The 22,253-nt window shown below is 33.9% G+C and overlaps 3 protein-coding genes across 8 annotated transcripts; 2 read left to right on the forward strand and 1 right to left on the reverse strand.

Annotated features, from left to right (window-relative positions):
* The first annotated feature begins 1,703 nt into the window (after nt 1-1,703).
* LOC123199826 (PHAF1 protein At3g51130) lies at nt 1,704-6,107 on the forward strand. The gene is made up of 15 exons (XM_044614897.1): nt 1,704-1,904; nt 2,088-2,170; nt 2,308-2,382; nt 2,560-2,627; nt 2,704-2,809; nt 2,906-2,966; nt 3,056-3,222; nt 3,360-3,422; nt 3,705-3,752; nt 3,836-3,949; nt 4,065-4,164; nt 4,245-4,312; nt 5,232-5,336; nt 5,488-5,552; nt 5,893-6,107. Exons 1-14 carry the CDS (start codon nt 1,802-1,804, stop codon nt 5,533-5,535), a joined length of 1,209 nt encoding a protein of 402 aa, XP_044470832.1. The 5' UTR covers nt 1,704-1,801; the 3' UTR covers nt 5,536-5,552; nt 5,893-6,107.
* Nucleotides 6,108-12,456: 6,349 nt separating this feature from the next.
* Nucleotides 12,457-20,609, forward strand: LOC123198682 (probable pre-mRNA-splicing factor ATP-dependent RNA helicase DEAH5). 6 transcript variants are annotated; one of them, XR_006498106.1, is made up of 4 exons: nt 12,457-16,013; nt 16,961-17,371; nt 17,597-17,720; nt 17,840-18,036. XR_006498106.1 is itself a non-coding variant. In XM_044613429.1 (3 exons), exons 1-2 carry the CDS (start codon nt 12,829-12,831, stop codon nt 17,352-17,354), a joined length of 3,579 nt encoding a protein of 1,192 aa, XP_044469364.1. In that variant the 5' UTR covers nt 12,457-12,828; the 3' UTR covers nt 17,355-17,371; nt 20,173-20,609. The 6 variants fall into 6 exon arrangements, 5 of the variants coding, with proteins under 5 accessions (XP_044469364.1, XP_044469363.1, XP_044469365.1 ...); XM_044613429.1 differs by lacking the exons at nt 17,597-17,720; nt 17,840-18,036 and adding an exon at nt 20,173-20,609; XM_044613428.1 differs by lacking the exons at nt 17,597-17,720; nt 17,840-18,036 and adding an exon at nt 18,051-18,404.
* Nucleotides 18,069-20,494, reverse strand: LOC123198684 (probable pectinesterase 53). The gene is made up of 4 exons (XM_044613432.1): nt 20,010-20,494; nt 19,734-19,923; nt 19,220-19,662; nt 18,069-18,361 (listed from the first exon to the last, which is right to left on the reverse strand). The coding sequence occupies exons 1-4, from the start codon at nt 20,492-20,494 to the stop codon at nt 18,214-18,216; spliced, it is 1,266 nt and encodes a 421-aa protein (XP_044469367.1). The 3' UTR covers nt 18,069-18,213.
* Nucleotides 20,610-22,253: the final 1,644 nt, after the last annotated feature.

Genomic DNA, 22,253 nt, shown 5'->3' on the forward strand with positions numbered 1-22,253 from the left:
CATGTTGTAGGCCATGCCCACTCACCCATCAAATCAAATCAATCTTGTTTGTAAGTCTAATGTATAGTCTACACTTTGATATACACCCTTTATGTTTGAAGAGAACGCTCGAGTAAAAAATAAAATAGATATTAATTAAAAAAGTAAAAATTTAAGTCCTATTATATATATATATATATATATATATATATATATATATATATATATATATTTACACTTAGCTAATCTAAAATGTGATTATGATTCTTTTTATTTAAAAAAAAAAGTGGTTACTAATTATTTTATCCAAAAAAAAAAAGAAATGCTTTTGGTAATTCAATGGGGCTGTTTGGTTATGGGTTTTAAAGATTACCTTAGTAATCTATCTTTTATTCCTTTGTTTGGTTTGTCAATAATAAAAAATTACAGTAATTTTCTATTACCTATGCTGATGTGACAGGTAATATATGTGGTAATCTGATTACCACATTCACCTTAGGTATTTAAAAATTACCAAGGTAATCTTGATTTTATTATAATTATATTAGTATTTATTAATTTTTTGAGGTAAAAATAAATTTATTTTTAATTAATATGACAAATAATATGAAAAATATTTAAAAATAATTATATTTAAGGGCATTTAAGTAAAATAATTTACTAGTAATCTTTTTTTACTTTTAACCAAACACAATAATTATTTATACCTATCAAATTTTATCAAATATAGTAATTATTTATACCTAGTAATCTTTTAAGTAATTTATCTTCAAGATAATCTTTCTATTTTGGTAATAAAACACTACCCAAACCAAACGTCCTATATATATGTTTTCACAACCGTAAAAGTAAGACATAGAAAATTAAATATTAAATAAAAATAAAATATAAAGTATAAATACAAAATCATAAAATCTGATGGGTCAACATGAAATTTTAGGGGTTTTGTTTATCTTTTCATAAACTAAATTAATTTTCATTTTAAATCAAGACAGTCAACTAATTCTCTCTAAGTTCCTTCGTTCTATCATTGATTCTCTCAATTTGTCATTTCAATGAGATTATATTCTATCTCTATTATCTACTATTGTGAGATTACCCAATTATCTCTTATCCATGCATTAAGATAAGACAATTACCCAATTACTAAAACCCAAGAGTGTCTACTTTTGTAATTATATTACTTTTCTTTTTTCTTATATTATAAATACAAAGATTATACATAGAATATAATTTTACAATTCATGCTTGCAGGATATTGAAATTTCACCCAATATTCAATAACATAACATGGACAAAGGTTTCCAAGTTATTCGTATTGCATTCATTTAAGGAAAAATACTTTTAGACAAATTTTATATTAAAAAAACATAAAATAAAATATTGAATATGAACTTTTCAAATTACATGAGAAATAAATGGTTACGGGTATATAAGTTCGTGAACTCAAAAATTTTGGATTGTAAAAACCAAAAATAAACTTTGATAAACGAATGTGTTTAATTGGAACAATATCTTAACCCAAAACATCCACAAGTTTTTATTGAATTTACATAAAAAATAAAAAATATTTAAATCTTGTTTTGGTTTCTTAAATGACAAGAAAATGAATTACTAAATTGGGAGAGAATATATTTTTTACGGGCAGACCTACGTGGTCCCATCGGTCGAACATGTTTAATGATGACGTGTCATCTTTGGGAATCCAAGCGAACCGTATAGAGATTGCCTTGGCTTAAACTCCATAATTTAAAGCTCGTTCGGTTTCTTTCGCGATATTGATCGAGATAGAGAAGAAGAAAGCCTATCAATCGTAATTCCAATGTTGCAGAGTCAGCGTTCCAGACGACGTTGCGAGGGCACCGCCATGGGCGCCATCGTTCTCGATCTCCGTCCCGGTCAAGGAATCGGACCTTTCTCACTCGGTAATCAATTTAATCAATTAATTCAATCGGATTAGACTATGATTATCAGTCAATTACCTTTTGGACTCTTTGTGATTGATTATTCGGAGCTCAAATTTTAATCGTTCTTCTTTCGGTTTAGCGATGACCGTGAGACGCAAAATTTCATTTTCTGTGTGTTGATTGATTTGAATATTGTTCTAGGGATGCCGATATGCGAGGCATTTGCTCAAATAGAACTGCATCCGAACATTTACGACGTTGTTCATGTGAAGTATTTTGACGAGGTTTGGCCGAATGAATTAAATTAATAACGTAAAACTTTGCTAATTGTTGAATTGAAATAATTTGGTCATTTTTTGCACACATTACTGTTTGTATGGTTAGGGCACCTAGAATTGATTGCTGTGCCTGTTTTATGTAGGAGCCACTTAAGCTTGATATTGTTATTAGCTTTCCGGATCATGGTTTTCATCTACGTTTTGATCCCTGGTCTCAGGTATGATCTCCTTTTATTTACTTGTTTGTCTATACTTTTGGATCTGTTACTTATCTGTTATTTCACGAGACTGTTAATATTACTTCACATTTGATTGTATGGCCATCTTAATTATTGCTATGTTATCTAAATGTTTCTTGTGTTTTGAGATTTTCAAATTTTGAATGCCTGTATCAGAGACTACGGCTTATTGAAATTTTTGATGTCAAACGGCTTCAAATGCGCTATGCAACTTCTTTGATAGGGTGAGTTCTGTTCTGAACTTCAATCTTCAAGGTTTTATTTAAGTGATTTACTGATAAAACATACTCCTAAATGCAGGGGTCCATCAACTCTTGCTACTTTTGTAGCTGTATATGCACTTTTCGGGCCAACTTTTCCTGGAATTTATGACAGAGATAGAAGTGTCTATACATTATTCTACCCAGTATGTACCCTGATGCATGATTATCTGCATGCTAGTTATATTTTTGCAAATATGTATACTTTATTCTGTCATTTATTCGATTTTGGTATTTTACAGGGGTTGTCCTTTGCTTTTCCCATTCCCAGCCAGTATGGGGATTGCTGCCAAGACAGAGAAGGTGTTAATTTGCTATATTTCAGTAATTTAACCTTGCAATACCAAATTTTAAATTATAATTTGTTAATAATATCCTATTTTTCTTGAAAGCTGAGTTGCCGTTGGAGTTTCCAGATGGCACGACTCCAGTTACTTGTCGTGTGTCTATATATGACAGTTCTCCTGACAAAAAAGTTGGTGTTGGATCATTAATGGATAAGGCTATTGCTCCTCCAATGCCTATTGGAAGCCTGTACATGGAAGAGGTGCATGCTAAGGTTTGAAATCATTATTCATGAGTTCTTCCTTTATATCTGTTTATATATGTTATCTTCGCTTGGTGAATTTCTACTTGCTTGATTTTTATATATGATTTCTGATTTGAAATTAGTGAGTTACATATTTGCATTTTCAGCTTGGGGAGGAGTTGTACTTTACAGTTGGGGGCCAGCATATTCCTTTTGGTGCATCACCACAGGTTCATTTTAGATTTTATGCTGTTTTGAATAGTATGTTGTGCATAAGATCTTTTGTTGTTTTGTAATCTAATTCTACTGGTACATGCTTACATATTTTCTTCATTATGTACTAGCTATTAAACATCAATTGAAATTAACAGTTTTTGATGACTAGTATTGTCATTCTTAGTTTTAAACTTGCATTGAAGCAACTTGCAATAGTTTTGATAAATCGTACTCATCACTCCTTTTGTACAAGATAAAAATTTATGGAACTTGAAGGAGCTTCCTCTTTTGTGCAGGATGTGTGGACTGAGCTAGGCCGCCCTTGTGGAATCCATCAAAAGCAGGTTTTCTCAAGTAACAAACCTTTGACATGAAAGGTCGGGCTTTGTATAGAGTTTGAGTTGTTAATTTAGATTTTTCCTTACAGGTAGACCAGATGGTGATTCATTCGGCCTCAGACCCTAGGCCACGGACAACACTTTGTGGCGATTACTTCTACAACTACTTCACTCGTGGTTTGGACATTTTATTTGATGGGCAGGTATGTGCTCCTCTAGTTGAGAGTGTTGTGAGAAATGCTTTCTTTTATAATCAGGATATATTGACTCATAATCTTGGCTCTAAGAAGTTGTTGAACCATTGTTTTGGCCTTGCAGACCCATAAAATTAGAAAGTTTGTTCTACATACAAACTATCCTGGCCATTCTGATTTCAATTCATACGTGAAGTGCAATTTTATTGTCCTTGGTTCCGACTGTAAGTTTTATATCAAATGGTTCTGATAAAGGCTGTTTTCGGCTCAGAAATTAATTGATTACTACTTTTCTTGTCTGTAGTTGAGGGGACAGACGCACATAGCTATAAAAACAAGATTACTCCTAGCACTAAATGGGAGCAGGTGAAGGTAATATCCTTGTAAATTGAATATCTTATTCCTCTTAATGTTTGCATTAGGTGATCTAATAAAGAAGCCCTTAGTGTAAAATTTGACAGTGTGAGCTGCACTAGAAAACCTGCTTTTTTGCCCCTTTAAAGACCTAAAACCATTTTTTGCTGGAGCACTTCCTTAATGGCTTATCCTTGTAAATTGAATTGAATATCTTATTTCTCTTAATGTTTCCATTAAGTGATCTAATAAAGAGGACCTCAGGGTAAAAATTTGACAGCGTGAGCTGCATTTGAAATTGTGCATTTTCGCTCCCTTGAAAACCTAAAACGGTTGTTTTCTGGAGCAATTCCTTAATTTGTTGAACTGGTTGGAAAAAACTTTTTGAATAGTTTAAAAAGGATTAAATAAGCAGCATGGGTTAGATTATACAAGAAGGTTCTATTTTTATTTTTTTAATAATTATTTTAGTTTCTACTGCTGTTCTTTTCGATTTCTTTCCATAAAAAAGGCTTTGTGATCCATAATGTTGTTTCTTTCATGTTTTTCCTCTTTGATCTCCATGGAACCTTGGTCATTATTTTAACATGCAACACAACCTTTTGTCATATTCCATGTAATTAATCTGTGTCTCAATAGCATGATTACTTAGATGTTTGATGGTTTGTCTTAGGTGTGTAATTTGTCTGTTCTCGTTGTAATTTTGAGTGAATTTATTTGTTTCACTTTAGTTTTTTTTAAATTATGATGGTGTTTAGGAATGATTATATGATTGTATGCCAAGGCATGCACATTTATACTCATTCTCGCACTTGTGTGAGGTTGATTGGTTGAGTTCTCACTGTTGTTTATTGAAATCAAGAATTTGGTTGCCACTCACAGCTCACAACCTTTTGTCATTTTTCATGTGGTAATTAATCTGTGTACTTTCCTACAGGAGATCCTGGGGGATTGTGGTAGAGCGGCTATACAAACACAAGGGTCAACTAGCAATCCTTTTGGATCAACTTTTGTTTATGGCTATCAAAATATTGCATTCGAGGTGAGCAATTAGGATACTCTTTGATTTTCCTTTATTACCCACTACTACTGATGCTATCTTCATCATGATGCAATACTAATTTGCTAATTTCTAGTTTTGTTCACACTATCAGAGAAATTATTGCTTATAAATATCTCTTATGCTTTGGTAGGTGATGAAGAATGGGTATATTGCAACTGTAACTCTGTTTCAATCATGATAATTATTACTCCCCCGGTATGCTTCTCCTCTGTAACCCCATTTATTAGTAGAAGTTAAACTATATATATGAACAAACCTTATTAACTTATTTATACAAATTGACATGACAATATAAGATTAAATGATTTTGAAGTGAAACAAAAAATAAAGAATCATATCATCTAATCACATATTATCCCGTTAGTTTGTATAGTTAATTTAGTAAAATTTATTTATACATATAGTTTTATTTTTATTGGTAATGTTGTGTATGATTTATTGCATCTCTTATTGTCCGCCCACTTAGTAGAGCCTTAAATTTAGGCTCTGTAAATTGTTGTTGATCAATATAGTTGATTATTATATTTATTTCCAGGTTTGGCCCATCTGGATGATGTCAATACACAAAATTAAGGGGCAGGTGCATTTATATGGCGTGTCTAAACCCAAATAAATCAAATTAGGGGAAAAAGTGTTATCATTGTACAGCTATATGTGTATTAATTCGTACAGTTATTCTTAATTGTAATTACTGGATGTAACTTGTGTAGTTGACTTTTGTATAATTGAAATAATGTACTTTGTTCTCAAGTTGTTTTTTGGTTTAAGCTTTTTAAGACTAGTTTGTCTATAATTGCATTGTACTTTCTTGTGGCTCATCTGTTTTTAACTCTGGGTCTGGTGATCCTAAGTACTAATGTTAATTTCAATATTACTTCATGTACTAATACTAAATACAAATATGGGTGTAAACGTTGACATGTTATTATCTGATTAAATGATTTTGATTTAAAGATAACGTAACATTTAATCATATGATGATTATTGATCAATGATGTTTGTATTGATGATTGAGTGGATAGATGTGGAAAGTGTAAAATAGATGGATTCATTGAAGTTGAGAGTGAGACTAGAGCAGGCATTAGAGGCGGCGAAGGTGTGGTTAGTGGCGATGGAAGTGGAGGTGAAGGTGAAGAGTTGGGAAGAGTTGGGGGATTTGTTTAGCATTGGCTGTTTCCAATGTGCGAGGTAGATTATAAAATGTATTATTATTCTTTGTAACAACTCCATAATTAAGGTTAGTGTTTTCAATAACAAAATTAAATAATGGGTGGTAAAATGCCATTTTAGAAGTTTGATAGGGAGAAAGTGTCAATAAACAAACTTTTGGTGGAAAATAGTTGGGATGGATTTGAATCGAGTTGAGGTTGAACATAGTTTGGTTTGATTTTGGCTTGAGTTCATTATACAGATATTGAGACAAATTTGAGTTGATTGGAAATATCATTGGAAGGTATACACTGAAATGAATAGTATTTTTAAAGAGAAAAATTGTTTATTTTTACCGTGCTTGGACATTTTTCTTTGTCAATAATTCAAGTTGAATAAGTGGTGGGAAATTTTTCTTCAGCTACCTGTATACATTTCTTCAAATCAGACTTGAAATACTTTCAAACACTAATGCCTGCACATTGTAAATGGATTCCCTTCGATGTACCATGAATTTCTTTGAGAATATTCAGTCGGGTTCTTGGAAGCAAATATTCAGTATTTCAGTTATATAATTATTGTTAGCGTAATATTATGTATATACATTTTTTATGCATAAATATATAGACACATAAATGTATCATTATATGATTAATTGTTACTTTATTTTTAATTCATAATTATTTAATCATATTATGACATACTTATGTGTATATATTTATGTATAAAAAAATGTATACACATAATTTTATTGTTATTGTTAGGGCTCAAAATATTGAGAAATATATCATTAGCTATATATATATATATATTATCTCTGAGAAACATTATTAGTATGGCCAAATGACAGTTATTTTGATAAAACAATAATTTCACATATTTTAAGTTTGAAAAGTTCATTTATTTTGTGTAATTTTAATGTTTTGATATAGTCATTTTTAAATCATTTTTCAAGTTTTGTCTATTAAACTGAATCATTGGTTGTATTAAGGTTTGTTATAATCTACTGTAATACAAGAGTAAGTATGAGGTTTATGTGACGAAAGATAATATTCCGCTATTAAGTTTGAATAAAATCAATGATATGATTTGATTTTATCAAATTCTTAAATTATGAAATTTGATTGATTCAATAAATTATCATCTAATTTCTAAATTAAGGGATTTGATTTTTTGTCTAGTTTGAAATTATGAAATTTGATTAATTTAAGATATTATTATATAATTCCTAATTGAAGGGATTTGATTTTATTAAAATTTTAAATTATGAGATTTGATTGATTTAGGATATTACTCTAATTAATTGTAATTACTTTATATATATATATATATATATATATATATATATATATATATATATATATATATATATATATATATCAATGAAAAAGATGGAGAGCATGATTACTTTGTAAATTATGCATATTGCTTACCATTTGATACTCAGGCAATTATTCACTATTTTGCTAGAAAATATTCTTTTGAGTTTTTAATAACTTTGCATGTAATGCTTGCTAAATTGGTAATTATTTGTGCAATATATATACAGTGTGCTAAATACATCTTCATTTCATAAATACATATATTTGCCCCCCTGAAATTCATTTCAAAACTTTCACATCTTCATTTCCTTTCTTCTTCAAAACCCACATGGGCAAGAAAATGAAGCTTCCTAATTTTCTCTCCAAAAATAATAGCACCACAAGATTAGCAAGATCATCTTCTTGGCCATGGCCTTCTTGTCACCAACCAAGAACTCCTTCTTTTAGAACCAATAATAATATAATAACACCATCAATTCAGCCTATAAGTTAGATTTGCTTGATGATCATCATCACCAAGCAACTCCTCATTCTTCATGGTTCACCGCCACTTCGACGGCCTCACAGGAAGAATGGAGAGCGGTTGATTCCTCTGTGGAGAGTGTCATCAAAGGCTTGAAATTTGAAACTGGGAGGCTGTTTTTTGAGCCGGGTGAGACGAGTTCAATCCTGGAGGAAGCAAAGACAGGAGGGTTTCTGTTTAAAAACAAACAAACAACTTAATGAACAAATGAAGGATTCAAGTTGAATTAGAATTGAATGATCAAATTAAAACTTTAATTTAAATTCGATTCAAACTGAGTTAAATACCAATTAAGTTCAAATTGGGAGCATAGCACACGGATACTTCCTAAGTCAAGCATAAGTGGAACTAAAACTAGAGAGGATTCAAACTGATTTAAAACAGTGTTTTCTGCTGCAATTATATGATGGAAGCATAGCAAAATGATCCTTTTTAAGTATTAATTAGAAGTGAAACAATGTTATTTTGGTTTAAGTGATTAAAAATCCAATCAAGCTTGAGTTTTACTTACAATTTTGAGTTCTACTTTGAGCAACTATAAAGCTTCTCAAACTCAGTCTTAAGCTTATGGATAACCATACTAACAAGTTTGCAGAGGTCTAAATTTGAGTTTGATTCCACTTGGAATTCACTGATAATCACAATGGAACCATTAAAAAGCAAAAGAGTGTGATTAGCTTTTTTCGCGAGGGCTGTCAAGAGCAGCACAGGAAGCTAAGAAAATCGGGGAATGGGTAGAGTAGGAGGGGTTGAAATGTAGTGAGTGGAATCCATTGGTGTCACTTCTTGGAATTAGAGATGAGAGTGTTGAATCCAATGGTGTCTTGTCTTGTTCTGTGGATACATTTTCGGTGGCGTAAGGCATCACTCGCCCATACCCTTTACGACTTCCAGGTTCCAATGCTAGGCCCCAGGGGTCTTTTCTTTGTAGTTATAAGTCTTGTGCTGCGCACTAAACTTGGTTTCAGAACGAAATTCTAATACACCACGGATGACATCAGATTTGACAAGAAATCGAAGTATCCGAACCGATGCCCTTTGAACTTGGTAACAAACCAAATTGAACTCAAATATTTTTTTTTAAAGCTTAAATAAAATAAAAAATAAATTAATTTGAATTTATTGAATTAAAATTAAAAATAATTTGAATTTATAGTTAAGTTTGAGACTCATTGATAAAACAATATTATTTTGTTTAATAATAAAAAAAATCGACATCGTTTTGATCATTACTTAATTGATTTAAATCGAATTATAAGTCATATTTTCTTTAGTGCAAGTTTGATTATGTTTCACAAACGAACTAACTTTTCTATCTTTAATTCAATTTAAGTTTGATTTAAATAAATTCAAATTGAATCAAGTCAACTTTCAAGATTAAACCAACTCTATTCGAGTCTAACCCTTATTTTAACTTCCCCAAAATCATGTCTCTAAATAAGGTTTGAATTTGATATGAACTATTTGAGTTCAAATTTGATTTTAGATTGAATAAGTCAAAGATTAAACTTGTTTACATAAAATAAATAAATCGAGTTTGAATTGATTCAAATAATCAAATTCTTGTCAGTCAAATTAAATTTGAAATTAAATTAGTTTCAATTTGAATTCAAATTTTTGCTCATTGATCTTATACTAATTTTTTAAAATTCAAAACATTATTGAATTGAGCATAATTCAAGCTTGATTCAGATCAGACTGAATTCAACCCTATTTTCAACTCCAATCTAATGGGTCCTCATCCCCACGACTCAGGATTCGGGTTTTTGTTATAAGCATAAACCTAATTCTGTGGTGTGTTGTGCAGTCTTGTCTAATATGTTGGACCGACCCAATCGATCCAACATAATTTTCCTAAGCCAACCAAATTCTCATAATTTTTCAAATATGCAGCATGTGTTACACTAGGTTGACACGAACCTCGAAATGTGAGATCTATTACTACTTTTTGATAGGTTTATTTAATACTATGATAACATTACCATAATATATTTACGTGAGATATATTTATTCTACACCTATCACAAAACCATTGACATATTTCATAAAAATAGCATGTAATTCAAGTTATTTCGCACAAATTTCAATTGATCAAAATTGAGCTCTAAATCTAAAAAATCTATCACAAAGTAGTTAAATCTTAATATTATACCCTATTAAACATGATTAGGGACGATACACTATCATCTTCTTTTTTTTTTTTAATTTTATCACAAAAAATTTAGTGAAATTGTTGAAATTGCTTTTAAATTTTTTGAGCACATACAATTTTAGTAGGCATGCAAGGTGAGAATGAGGGATTTCATACGTTAGAAACAAATTTATAAGCTAGTTTATATATGAACATTTTCATTAAAAGGGCAATAGGTCAGTTATCTTTGGGACAAAACATTATTTTCTACCCAAGTTTTATCTTAATCTAAAAAATATATTTACAATAGATGAAAAATCTAAATACACATCCATCTCTAAATTGTCATTAAATATAAGAGTAAAACTGTTATTTAATAATAATATTAAAAAATATATAATTTTATCTCATTTTCCTTCTCAGATTTTAAAAATTAACATTTCACCCTATACGTAAACTTTGAAAAGTGATTTTTTTCCCTTAAATCTCTAAGTTTTTTTCTCCACCCACCAGTGATCGGTGCGACGCGTTGGTGGACAATAGAGCATCGTCTATAGATTTGGATGACGAAGTGTTATTTAGATCTGGATAATTGTGAGGTGTCCTTTAAATGACTCTGTCTTGTTTCTCCATTGTTCATCAAAGAAAGTGGCTGATTTTTAAAACTTTATTTTTTTAATATTACTGATAAAATGAGAATTTTACCTTGTTAACTCTAACAAAAAATTTATGGGTGTGTCATAATAAATTAAAACTTGGGTGAATATTTGAGCTTTTATCTATCATAAGTATATATTGTCATTTCACCAAAACTTGGGTGGAAAATACTCCTTTGGCCATTTTATTATTGAACACCCAAAAAGTTAGCCTATCTCTAATTTAGTCATTTTAGTTAATTTCCTTTCTTTTTATCCTCTTTTACAAGAGAATGGATGAACCCAATTGGTGAATTGAGGATCAAGAAGATAGTGTTCAAATACTATTTATTTTAAATTAAAAATACCCATTGGGCCAATTGAAAAAGAAGAAAAAATGAGTAATATTATATATTTTTATTTATATATTATTAAATAATTAAGTGTTATTTTATTTTTAATTTAAAAATATTTATATATATATATATATATAAATAAATGTATATATATTTATTATATAGAATAATAATAATGTATACTTTTATGGTGAAAAAATATGCTTTGGTTGGCTCCAAAAACAAAGACGTTTGGGGCTTGCGTTGCTTAGGTTGTTTCCGAAAACAGAACAAAACTATTGTCGAGCCATGACTTGTGAAGAAACTGATGGTGCACAATACGCGCTTGTAATGCGCTTAGGTCTAGCCATTTATTATCCGTCCAAATTTCTTATTATTTATTTAGTAATAATTAATTAAATTAAACATAGCCGGCTGCAGCCGCTTCTTCTCGGTTCAATTCATTACACTTTTCTGGTCTTCGTTCTCCCTTCTTCTCTCGACTTCTTTCTGAAGACAATTTCTCACTCCTCTCGATATGAGAAGTGAGGCAACAGCAACCGTCCCTACGGCCAAATCTTTTGAACTCCCCAACATTGCATACACCAGTGGCGGAATAAAGCTAGAATCTGCAGCAGTAAAAAAAAAAAAAAAAGTAAGCCCGTTAAATATTTTTAAACTAGTCGATCGCAATATTAAAAACTTTTTACGTATACAGGCCAAGAATTGGTGGCAAGTTAGCCAGTTTGGCGTAACTGATCCCTTGAGGGATTGCGAGACTGGCAATAGTGATCCCGGCGATTTCATCTGCTTTCAAGAACTGAAAACTGTAACGAGGAGCCCATTCAAAAATGGGCAGAAGATACTGAAGGCCTAAAATGAATTTTAGGTTGTTTCCTGCAAATTTGTAATATTTCTATGCTTTGTTGCAATTTTGTAAATGGCCAAGGGGCAAAGTGTAATTGTGCCCCTTGACTATAAAACCCCGTGAAAATATTAGCTGCTATTCATTTTCTATTAAAAACAGTTTTTCTTTTTCTTCCAGACTTTTCTTTTCTTTCATTTGCTCTCTCTCGTCTCTGACTTAATCTCATGACCTAGGGTTTGGTTTCTATAATTTCTTAACTAAATCGTAGTAATAGGAAAGTCTCAGCATTTCCAAATGACTATTTCCCACACGGTTGATCTGAAAGACAATTTCTCACTCCTCTCTTAATCTTTTTGCTATCTCACCAGAGGCGACCAAATAATTTTCCGCGCTGATAGCTCAGAACGACGTCCAGGGCAACGTTTCCTTGCTTTTATCAAACTCTCTACCTCAGCCATCAGGTACTCGACAAACCCTAACTTTTCTGAGTTATGTATTGCTAACCACAATGGATTCGCCCACCGGAGATGATGGTCTTAAGAAATTGGAATATTTATCTCTTGTCTCTAAAGTTTGTTCAGAGTTAGAAACCCATTTAGGGTTTGGAGACAAAGTCTTAGCCGAGTTTATCACCGAGCTAGGTCGTAATTGTGAAACTGTTGAGGAATTTGACTCTAAGTTGAAAGAAAATGGTGCCGAAATGCCAGATTACTTTGTACGCACATTGCTAACTATTATACACGCAATCCTTCCTCTAACGTCAAAGTCGGATGAGGATGTGATGAAAGAGATTGGTGGTGATGGCAAGAAAACCAAGTTCAAAGCTCTTGCGATTGCGGATGGTAAAGAGAGAGTGAAAGAACTTGAGAGAGAGATGGAAGAGGAAGCTCGTGAGCGGCGTCAAGAGGATCAGGAAAGGGAAGATGAATACAGGCGAAGAGACAGAGACAGAGACAGAGATAGGAGAGTCAGAGAACGAGACAGGAGGGATGGAGATAGAGATAGAGATAGAAATAGGGATAGAGATGGTAGAGACAGAGATAGGGACAGACATAGAGACAGAGATTATGATGATGGTGATAGGAGTAGAAGGCACAAGGATAGAGACAGGCATGAGAGGAGTAGGAGACATGATTATGATGATTACAAAGAGAATGGGGCTGACAGAGAGAGTAATGAAGCTGGAGATAGGAGAGCTGGACGGTACAGGTACAATGATCCTGAGTTGTATAACGTGTACAAGGGGAGAGTATCAAGAGTGATGGACACAGGTTGTTTTGTTCAACTGAGTGATTTTAAGGGTAAGGAGGGTTTGGTTCATGTTTCACAGATGGCAACTAGGAGGATTGGTAATGCTAAAGATGTTGTAAAGCGGGATCAGGAGGTTTATGTGAAGGTGATTTCAGTGTCTGGTCAGAAGTTGAGTCTTTCTATGAGGGATGTTGATCAGAATACTGGTAAGGACTTGCTTCCATTGAAGAAGAGTGAGGATGATGCATCTAGAATTAATCCTTCTGCATCAAAAGATGAGCCAATGGCTAGGACAGGTCTATCAGGGATTAGAATTGTGGAGGAGGATGATGCGGTTCCATCACGCAGGCCATTGAAGAGAATGAGCTCCCCTGAGAAATGGGAAGCAAAACAGTTGATTGCTTCAGGGGTTATATCTGTGAACGAGTACCCGATGTATGATGAAGAAGGGGATGGGATGGTTTATCAGGAAGAGGGTGCTGAGGAAGAGCTTGAGATTGAACTGAATGAGGATGAACCTGCATTTTTACAAGGACAGACCAGGTATTCTGTGGACATGTCACCGGTGAAAATTTTCAAGAATCCAGAAGGGTCTTTGAGCCGTGCTGCTGCTCTCCAATCTGCTCTCATAAAGGAGCGAAGAGAAGTCCGGGAACAACAGCAGAGGACAATGCTCGATTCTATACCAAAGGATTTGAATCGTCCTTGGGAAGACCCAATGCCGGAGACTGGTGAGAGGCATCTCGCACAGGAGCTTAGGGGTGTTGGTTTATCAGCTTATGACATGCCTGAATGGAAGAAGGATGCATTTGGGAAAGCATTGACTTTTGGGCAGAGGTCAAAGCTCTCAATCCAAGAACAGAGGCAGAGCTTACCAATTTATAAATTGAAGAAGGAATTAATTCAGGCTGTACATGATAATCAGGTTTTGGTAGTCATTGGTGAGACAGGTTCAGGTAAGACTACCCAAGTAACTCAGTATCTTGCAGAGGCTGGTTACACTACAAGAGGTAAGATTGGTTGTACACAGCCCCGTAGGGTGGCTGCAATGTCTGTGGCCAAGCGAGTTGCTGAAGAATTTGGCTGTCGTTTGGGGGAGGAGGTTGGATATGCTATAAGATTTGAAGATTGTACTGGACCAGACACTGTCATCAAATACATGACTGATGGCATGCTTCTTAGGGAGATTTTGATTGATGACAACCTTTCTCAATATTCAGTCATTATGCTTGACGAAGCTCACGAAAGGACAATCCACACTGATGTTCTTTTTGGGTTACTTAAGCAGCTTGTGAGGCGCAGGCCAGATCTTCGTCTAATTGTCACGTCTGCCACGTTAGATGCAGAGAAATTTTCTGGCTATTTCTTTAACTGCAACATTTTTACAATTCCTGGGAGAACTTTCCCTGTTGAAATATTATACACCAAGCAGCCAGAAAGTGATTATTTAGATGCATCACTGATCACTGTCCTGCAGATCCACTTGACAGAACCCGAAGGTGATATCCTCCTTTTCTTGACTGGTCAGGAGGAAATTGATTTTGCATGCCAGTCTTTGTATGAAAGGATGAAAGGTTTAGGTAAAAATGTTCCGGAACTGATTATTTTACCAGTTTACAGTGCCCTCCCCAGTGAAATGCAGTCAAGAATTTTTGATCCTGCCCCTCCAGGAAAGAGAAAAGTGGTTGTGGCCACTAATATTGCTGAGGCTTCTTTGACTATTGATGGAATATTTTATGTTATTGATCCTGGGTTTGCAAAACAGAATGTTTATAATCCAAAGCAAGGGCTTGATTCGCTGGTCATAACGCCAATTTCACAAGCATCAGCCAAGCAACGAGCTGGACGTGCTGGCCGTACTGGGCCTGGAAAATGTTACCGTCTATACACAGAGAGTGCATATCGCAATGAGATGTCACCTACTACGATTCCAGAAATTCAGAGGATCAATCTTGGATTTACTACGCTTACGATGAAGGCTATGGGAATAAATGATCTTTTGTCATTTGATTTTATGGATCCACCTTCACCGCAAGCTCTCATATCTGCTATGGAGCAGCTGTATAGTCTTGGAGCTCTGGATGAGGAGGGGCTTCTGACAAAATTGGGTAGGAAAATGGCTGAATTTCCTCTAGATCCACCTTTATCAAAGATGTTGTTGGCCAGTGTGGACCTTGGATGTAGTGATGAGATATTGACTATCATTGCAATGATTCAAACTGGCAACATATTCTACAGGCCAAGGGAAAAACAAGCACAAGCGGACCAGAAGAGGGCCAAATTTTTTCAGCCTGAGGGAGATCATTTGACGTTGCTAGCTGTATATGAGGCATGGAAAGCTAAGAATTTTTCAGGGCCATGGTGCTTTGAGAATTTTGTTCAGTCTCGATCCCTGAGGAGAGCACAGGATGTCAGAAAGCAACTTCTCAGCATTATGGATAAGTAAGTTTTTTATGTTTTCAATTTTACATTTGTTTTCACTCTTATCTCTTGCAATGAGCTATTCCTTTAATTGCTGCATTTTAGTTGTAATGAAATTTTGAAGTTAGTCATATTGCTTTTCTAGGTCTCTTGGTAGATTAAGTGGAATAATTCTTTCTCATTTGCTCAGTAATATTAGTATAGGCAGTAAAGATAATTGCATGATTGGTGTTATTCGTGTGCTATTGCTTGTTAAGTGTCATTACATTTTGGTGCTTAGTGCGTAACTATTTATCTGGTTAGTACACCAGTAAACATCACAATTCTCTCGGGTATAGCTGGTAGAATTATTGTAATAGTGGTTGAGACAATGGCTTATTAACTGGAATTTGTTACTCTTAGTAAGTTAATAATTATCTAGTGATCTTGTCGACTCTAACTTTCGTTTTTTGGCTGCTGCTGAGTGTTAAATATTACTTCTTGACTTTTAGTGTGTTTGGTCCTGTGGTGGATTTGTATCATTTTAAGCAGCATGTTGTGCAAAGGTTAAATCTTGTGGCGGCATATCTATTTTAGGCAGAAAAAAAAATCCTTGGATTTACTCAATTACATTTGATTTCCTCGCTTTATGCTTTCCACTCAGCTCATTTAATTTATTTAGTTGAAATGGCCCGCCTCTGGATGCTTTTCTGCGCTTTCTGTTGCTTGTCATGTATCCATATCCATTACTGGATAGCTATATTACATAATGTTGTATGCACTGTAAATAATAGCATGAAGCGCTTAGTAATTATGTATTGTAATGCTTGAAAATTAGTGTTGTTTGTTGGACGCAATTTTGCGGGACCTTTCTCTAGTTTTATCATTCTTTAGTAACTATGAAATGATAGTTGTAGACTATCTGCATTATAGTGAACAAACCAGAACTCTTTCTTATGCACATCAAACTTGAAATTCTTTTGTTCCAGATATAAATTGGACGTTGTGAGTGCTGGAAAGAACTTTACAAAGATAAGGAAGGCGATTACGGCTGGATTCTTCTTTCATGCAGCCAGAAAGGATCCACAGGAGGGCTATCGGACTCTAGTCGAGAATCAGCCCGTATATATCCATCCAAGCAGTGCTCTCTTTCAGAGACAACCTGACTGGGTTATCTACCATGAACTTGTCATGACTACAAAAGAGTACATGCGTGAAGTAACAGTTATAGATCCAAAGTGGCTAGTGGAACTGGCACCAAGATTCTTCAAGGTTTCAGATCCCACAAAAATGAGCAAGCGCAAGCGTCAAGAACGCATCGAACCACTTTATGATCGATACCATGAGCCTAATTCTTGGAGGTTGAGTAAAAGGCGTGCATAATGAGTGGTTCATTAATGGTCAGTATCAACCTGAACCTGCCTGTTTGATTTTATTCCTTCTACTGATTGTATACGTGCTTTGTAGAATTTTATTTATTTGTTTTTATCACCCTTGGCGATGAACCTTGAGGCTGACCCAAATTTAACTGTTAGTTCTTAAAAATTTTTGTATTTGGCTTCGTCAGTGCCCTGAATGATCACCAAGGAAGCATCTTACGCATGTGTTCTTCTGTTTACTTTCAGGTTATTATTTCATACGATTTGTTGATTGTAGAGCTGGATGCTATCCCAGCTCAACTCGAATAGAATGATCTGAGTTTGAGTAGAGGTGGCTCCTGCTTGAGATTGAGTTGTCAGAAAGTCATTAGTAGATTCATCAGTTTTTTTGTTGACTTTTCATCTTCTCTGAATTTTTTCTTCTTCTTAGGCTACTTCTTTGGTGATTATTCTTCTTTATCTTCGACGATACTTTTTCTTCTTTGGCAGTTACTGCAATGAACTCATCACTAGAGCAAACCAATCTAGCTTGACTGGAATCGACCTGATCTCGAGTGAGCCTTGGCTCGGCTTGGATAAGATCAAATCTAACTCTAGTTGATTAGTGGCTTTAGCTAGTGTCTTTTGTTAGCTTTATGATTGTCATTTTATACTAATCAAGTTATGCTGAAGGTTTTTTGACTCTACTTATCAAAACCAGATGGAGAAAACCCCCGGAATATGTTGCATGAGGAATGATCGAGCAGCTTGTAAATTCTTGCAGTTATTTTCAGATTCTGAACTTTGGCATTTAGGCTGAGATCAAGAGTTGCATTTTAACAGCTGAAAAATATAAAAAATTATAGTAAGTACAACTGAAGCCACTAGATAGGAATCCATTCAAGTCCATCTATGAAATCAATTGAAATAAAAGGTTGAGCTTCTTGTTGAGTGAGCTCCCTAGACCATGTAACGCGCCCTCCATAATCTGCCCCTGGTCCTGAACACTTGTACTGTCCAAAAAATACGGTCCTGCAAGACATTAGAATAAAAACTGTCATCGATTTCTGGCTCATTATAGTGTGACTTCATCTAAACACAAGCAAAAGCAGTACCAATGAATTTGATCATCTGTTGATTGGGTTTTATAGTTGGGTTGGATTTGAATCGAATTTGTTTAAGCTTGAAATGAGTCGTTTTTTTGCATAACTTGAGTTCAAGATAGGGGTTGTTATTGTTGAGCTCAAGCCTAAGGTACTCAATTTGAAATCATTAAAACGACATCATTTAATTAGAGTGCATAAAAATGATATTGTTTTTGTGAATTTATTCAATACTAAGATTGGATCTGAACTAAACTAACTTTGATTAAGTTAAACTCGAATTGAAAGGGTTGACTTATTTTTTAAATCAAGTCAAACTCAAACTAGAGGGGTTTGAGTTTGCTCGACTTACGAGCCAAGTGAATGACTTAATTCAGTTCAAGTTTGACTCATAGTTTAATTCAGTTTATGTCAAATAATTGTTAAAATAACACTGTTTTATCAATAAGTTGTAAACTTGATTCACGATTCAGAGCTATAAATTTGAGTCATGAACTCAAATTGAGTTTTTAATTTCAAACTTAGATATCAAGTCAAATTTGAGTTGTTTTTAATTTTGACTCAATAAGCTTGAATTGAATTTGAGTTAAGGGGTGTTTGACTTTGGGTCGATTCATATCCACCCTTACTCAATACTATACCAAACTTGAACTCGATTAATTTAAAACTTATCGAGTTTAAATTAGATTTGAGTCTAACTTCTCAAATCAAATCGAACTTATATAAGCTTAAGCTCAAGTTTCGATTGAATCTAGCCTATTTCATAGCGAAGAGTAAAGCAACATACATTTCTCTGTTCTTATCTCCCCAATTGTACCATCCTCTAGGAGTGATGATTTTGTCCATGTAAGTATAAGAAAACACCACTCTAGAGAAACTGCCCCATGCCCTACCCAAGTAGAGGGCACCTGACCCTGTAACCTTGCAATTCACAAACGAGAAACCAGTTTCCTCAAGCAAGCTCTCCCTCTTTTGGGCTGTCAAAGCTCCATAGCTGTTGGTTTTGGCATGTAAATGGCAGTCTTTATAGTAGGAACGGCCGTTCCCGAATACAAAATCCACCGATCCTTCAATGTAACATTTCCTAAAATAATGCCTCCCCAAGTGATCATAAAGTGTGTCCTGTGCCCCAATAAAATTGCAGCTTATAAACGCTGCTCTGTCTGCCGAGATTCTCAGTGCCACTGCTTGCTTCCCCAGAGCTCCTGATGGTGGCGATGGCGCCTTGTTCTGTTAACAACATCACAATTTTGTCACAAAACCAGGAGAAATAAAAGGGGGAAGATGAAAATATTGGTAACCTTGAAGGTGATGTTCTTGGCAATGAAGTAAGGAGAGTTAACAGCAAATGTTGCAGAAGCAAAGGTGCCCAGTGGGCGGCCACCCCGTCCCCTTCCATCTGCTGTGTCGTTCCACTCTATCACTGTCCTCTCTGCTCCACCGCCCACTAGGGTAATGTATGCCATGGTTGCAGGAACCTCAACCTTCTCCCTAATCAAATTACCAAAACTGAAAATTTAACTAACCAAGCATGATATTTTCGATTTTTCAAAAGAACTGACAAACTCATTTATCACCTGTAAATTCCTGAACTGATATAGATGACAACCCGGCAGAGATTCACAACGGGAAGCGAATTGATGGCTTTTTGAACTGTAACAAAATCTCCAAGTCTGGGGTTTTTGTTAACTTTAATGATTCTACAAGGCTTGAACTTGTTCTTTCCTTTCTGAAACACAGGTTGCTTCATGGAGGCTTGCTGTGTAACCCACTTCATGTATGCATTTTCAACAGCAATGAACTCATTAGACATGTTTGAGGCAGCCCAAGAATTTGCTCTTTCCAGCAATGAAACCAACAAGAGTAGCTTCAAAAACATTGTAGAAGAAAGACAGGGAGAGAGAGAGAGAGAGAGCAAGAGAAATATGAGGTTTGAAGTAATACTAGCAGGTAAGGTTAAAAGGGTTTGCAGTGAGAAGTTCAAAAATAAAAAAGTAGGGAGTGGCAGAGGAATCTGGCTTGGTGTGGCTTTATCTGTATTGGCTATTACTATCATTTCCATTAGACCAAGCAGCGAGTTTCAGTCCAGGAATGGCGTTTCTGCTTGGCTCTCTTGCTGTACTTAGAATTGTTTCTATTGTTAAGTAATAAAATTGTGGTTTGGCAGCTGTTCTGCACCTGTAATGATCATTCATAAGGAATTTCCGTGATTGAACTTCGTCCCCAGTTACTGTTGACTGTGCGGCAACATAAATTTATTGCCGAGACTTGAAAATAAACACACAAATGAGCCATGTAACAATGCTCTCAACTTATCTTTGGAGGTTTTTTTTTTTGGGTTCAGAGTTAGGGATAAATTCGCAGGCGAGTCTAAAAATGGTATGACTTAAATTTTATTTCAATCTAAAAAATCTAGCTTAAGATGATAATGAGTTGTTGGAAAGTTGTTAGAAAGAGAATAAAATCATCAAAGATGAAAAAGAAAAAGAACGACCAAATAAGATAGATTTGTTATTGCCAATAAAAAGTCATTAAAGAAATAAAAAATTGTTGTAAAAGTTTGATCTATTAGTGACTTTTTATCGATTTGACAAAATCTAATTTACTTGATTTAAATTTCAGATAAGATTATTCTAATTTGATTTTAAGTTTATTCAAATATAATTTATTTTGTCTTAATTTTATTCTAATACAATTCTATATGTTACATAATAAATAATAAGTGTAATAAACATATAACATAATAATAGGTTCAATTTTACTTCGTTTGAATCCAATCTTTTTTTCTACATTGGAAATAGTAAATAGTTAATGGTGGAGGAGACAATTAGCATGATGGGTGTGATCCATTTTCTCAATTTCACTTGTTTGTTGAGGGAAGCATGTTGGTAATGCGATCGGAGAAAGGACAAGGAAAATGGGTGAGTTTTGGGTAGTGGCATGGCAAAAGGTGTCGATGATGAGTAATGAGTGACAACTGACAAGTCTATGGATGATGAAGTTGCATTGACATTGGCACCATGATTCACTTCAATTGTGTGATAGCGTGATGACTTTGTTTTTCCAACAAAGAGAATAAGATAAAGCCCTACAAGGAACCCTATAACCAAGCCCATCTCAAACCCTAAATTTTGCGCATTTGTACATGGGTAGATATTAATGGGTATAAACAAACCAACATGTCACTGGTGGTTTGTTTGCCCAAAAATGAGAATAAGCCCTATGAAGGAACCCTGTAACCATGTAATTCAAAACGCTTTTACTACTTTGAGTATTATCCAGCTGAAAGCCTAAATTTTGTCTTACCGTCTAAGTTAACAATTAGATACTAATGAGTATTAGCAGGTATAAACAAATTAACATATCATAATTTAATTGAATAATTTTAAATTTGAGATAAAATAAAAAATTAAATTATTTAATTACATGATGATATATCAATTTATTTATACCCATTAATAAGATTGTGTTTACATATAGTATTAGTTCTAAGTTAATAATTGATTAATAATTATTAAAGGATATTACAAAAATTACATCAAATACCAAATACTAAATAAACCATATAATTTGTTCAAATTCTACAATTAGGAATAGATTCAAGTTGAGTTGACTCAAGGTCTAATTTGATTTTGGCTCGAATGAATTAAACTTAATATAGAACTCTAACTTGTCAGTTCTATTTGAATTAAACTCATTTACCCTTCCAATAATATTATTCATCGCACTAACAACCCTCTGATGATACTATGTATTAATTCAAAGAAACTCAAACTTGAATTAAGTATTATAAATTTAAACAAAGCTTAAGCCAACCTTTG

The sequence above is a fragment of the Mangifera indica genome, chromosome 16 (genome assembly GCF_011075055.1).
Source record: "Mangifera indica cultivar Alphonso chromosome 16, CATAS_Mindica_2.1, whole genome shotgun sequence".
In the NCBI taxonomy this organism is placed as follows: domain Eukaryota; kingdom Viridiplantae; phylum Streptophyta; class Magnoliopsida; order Sapindales; family Anacardiaceae; genus Mangifera; species Mangifera indica.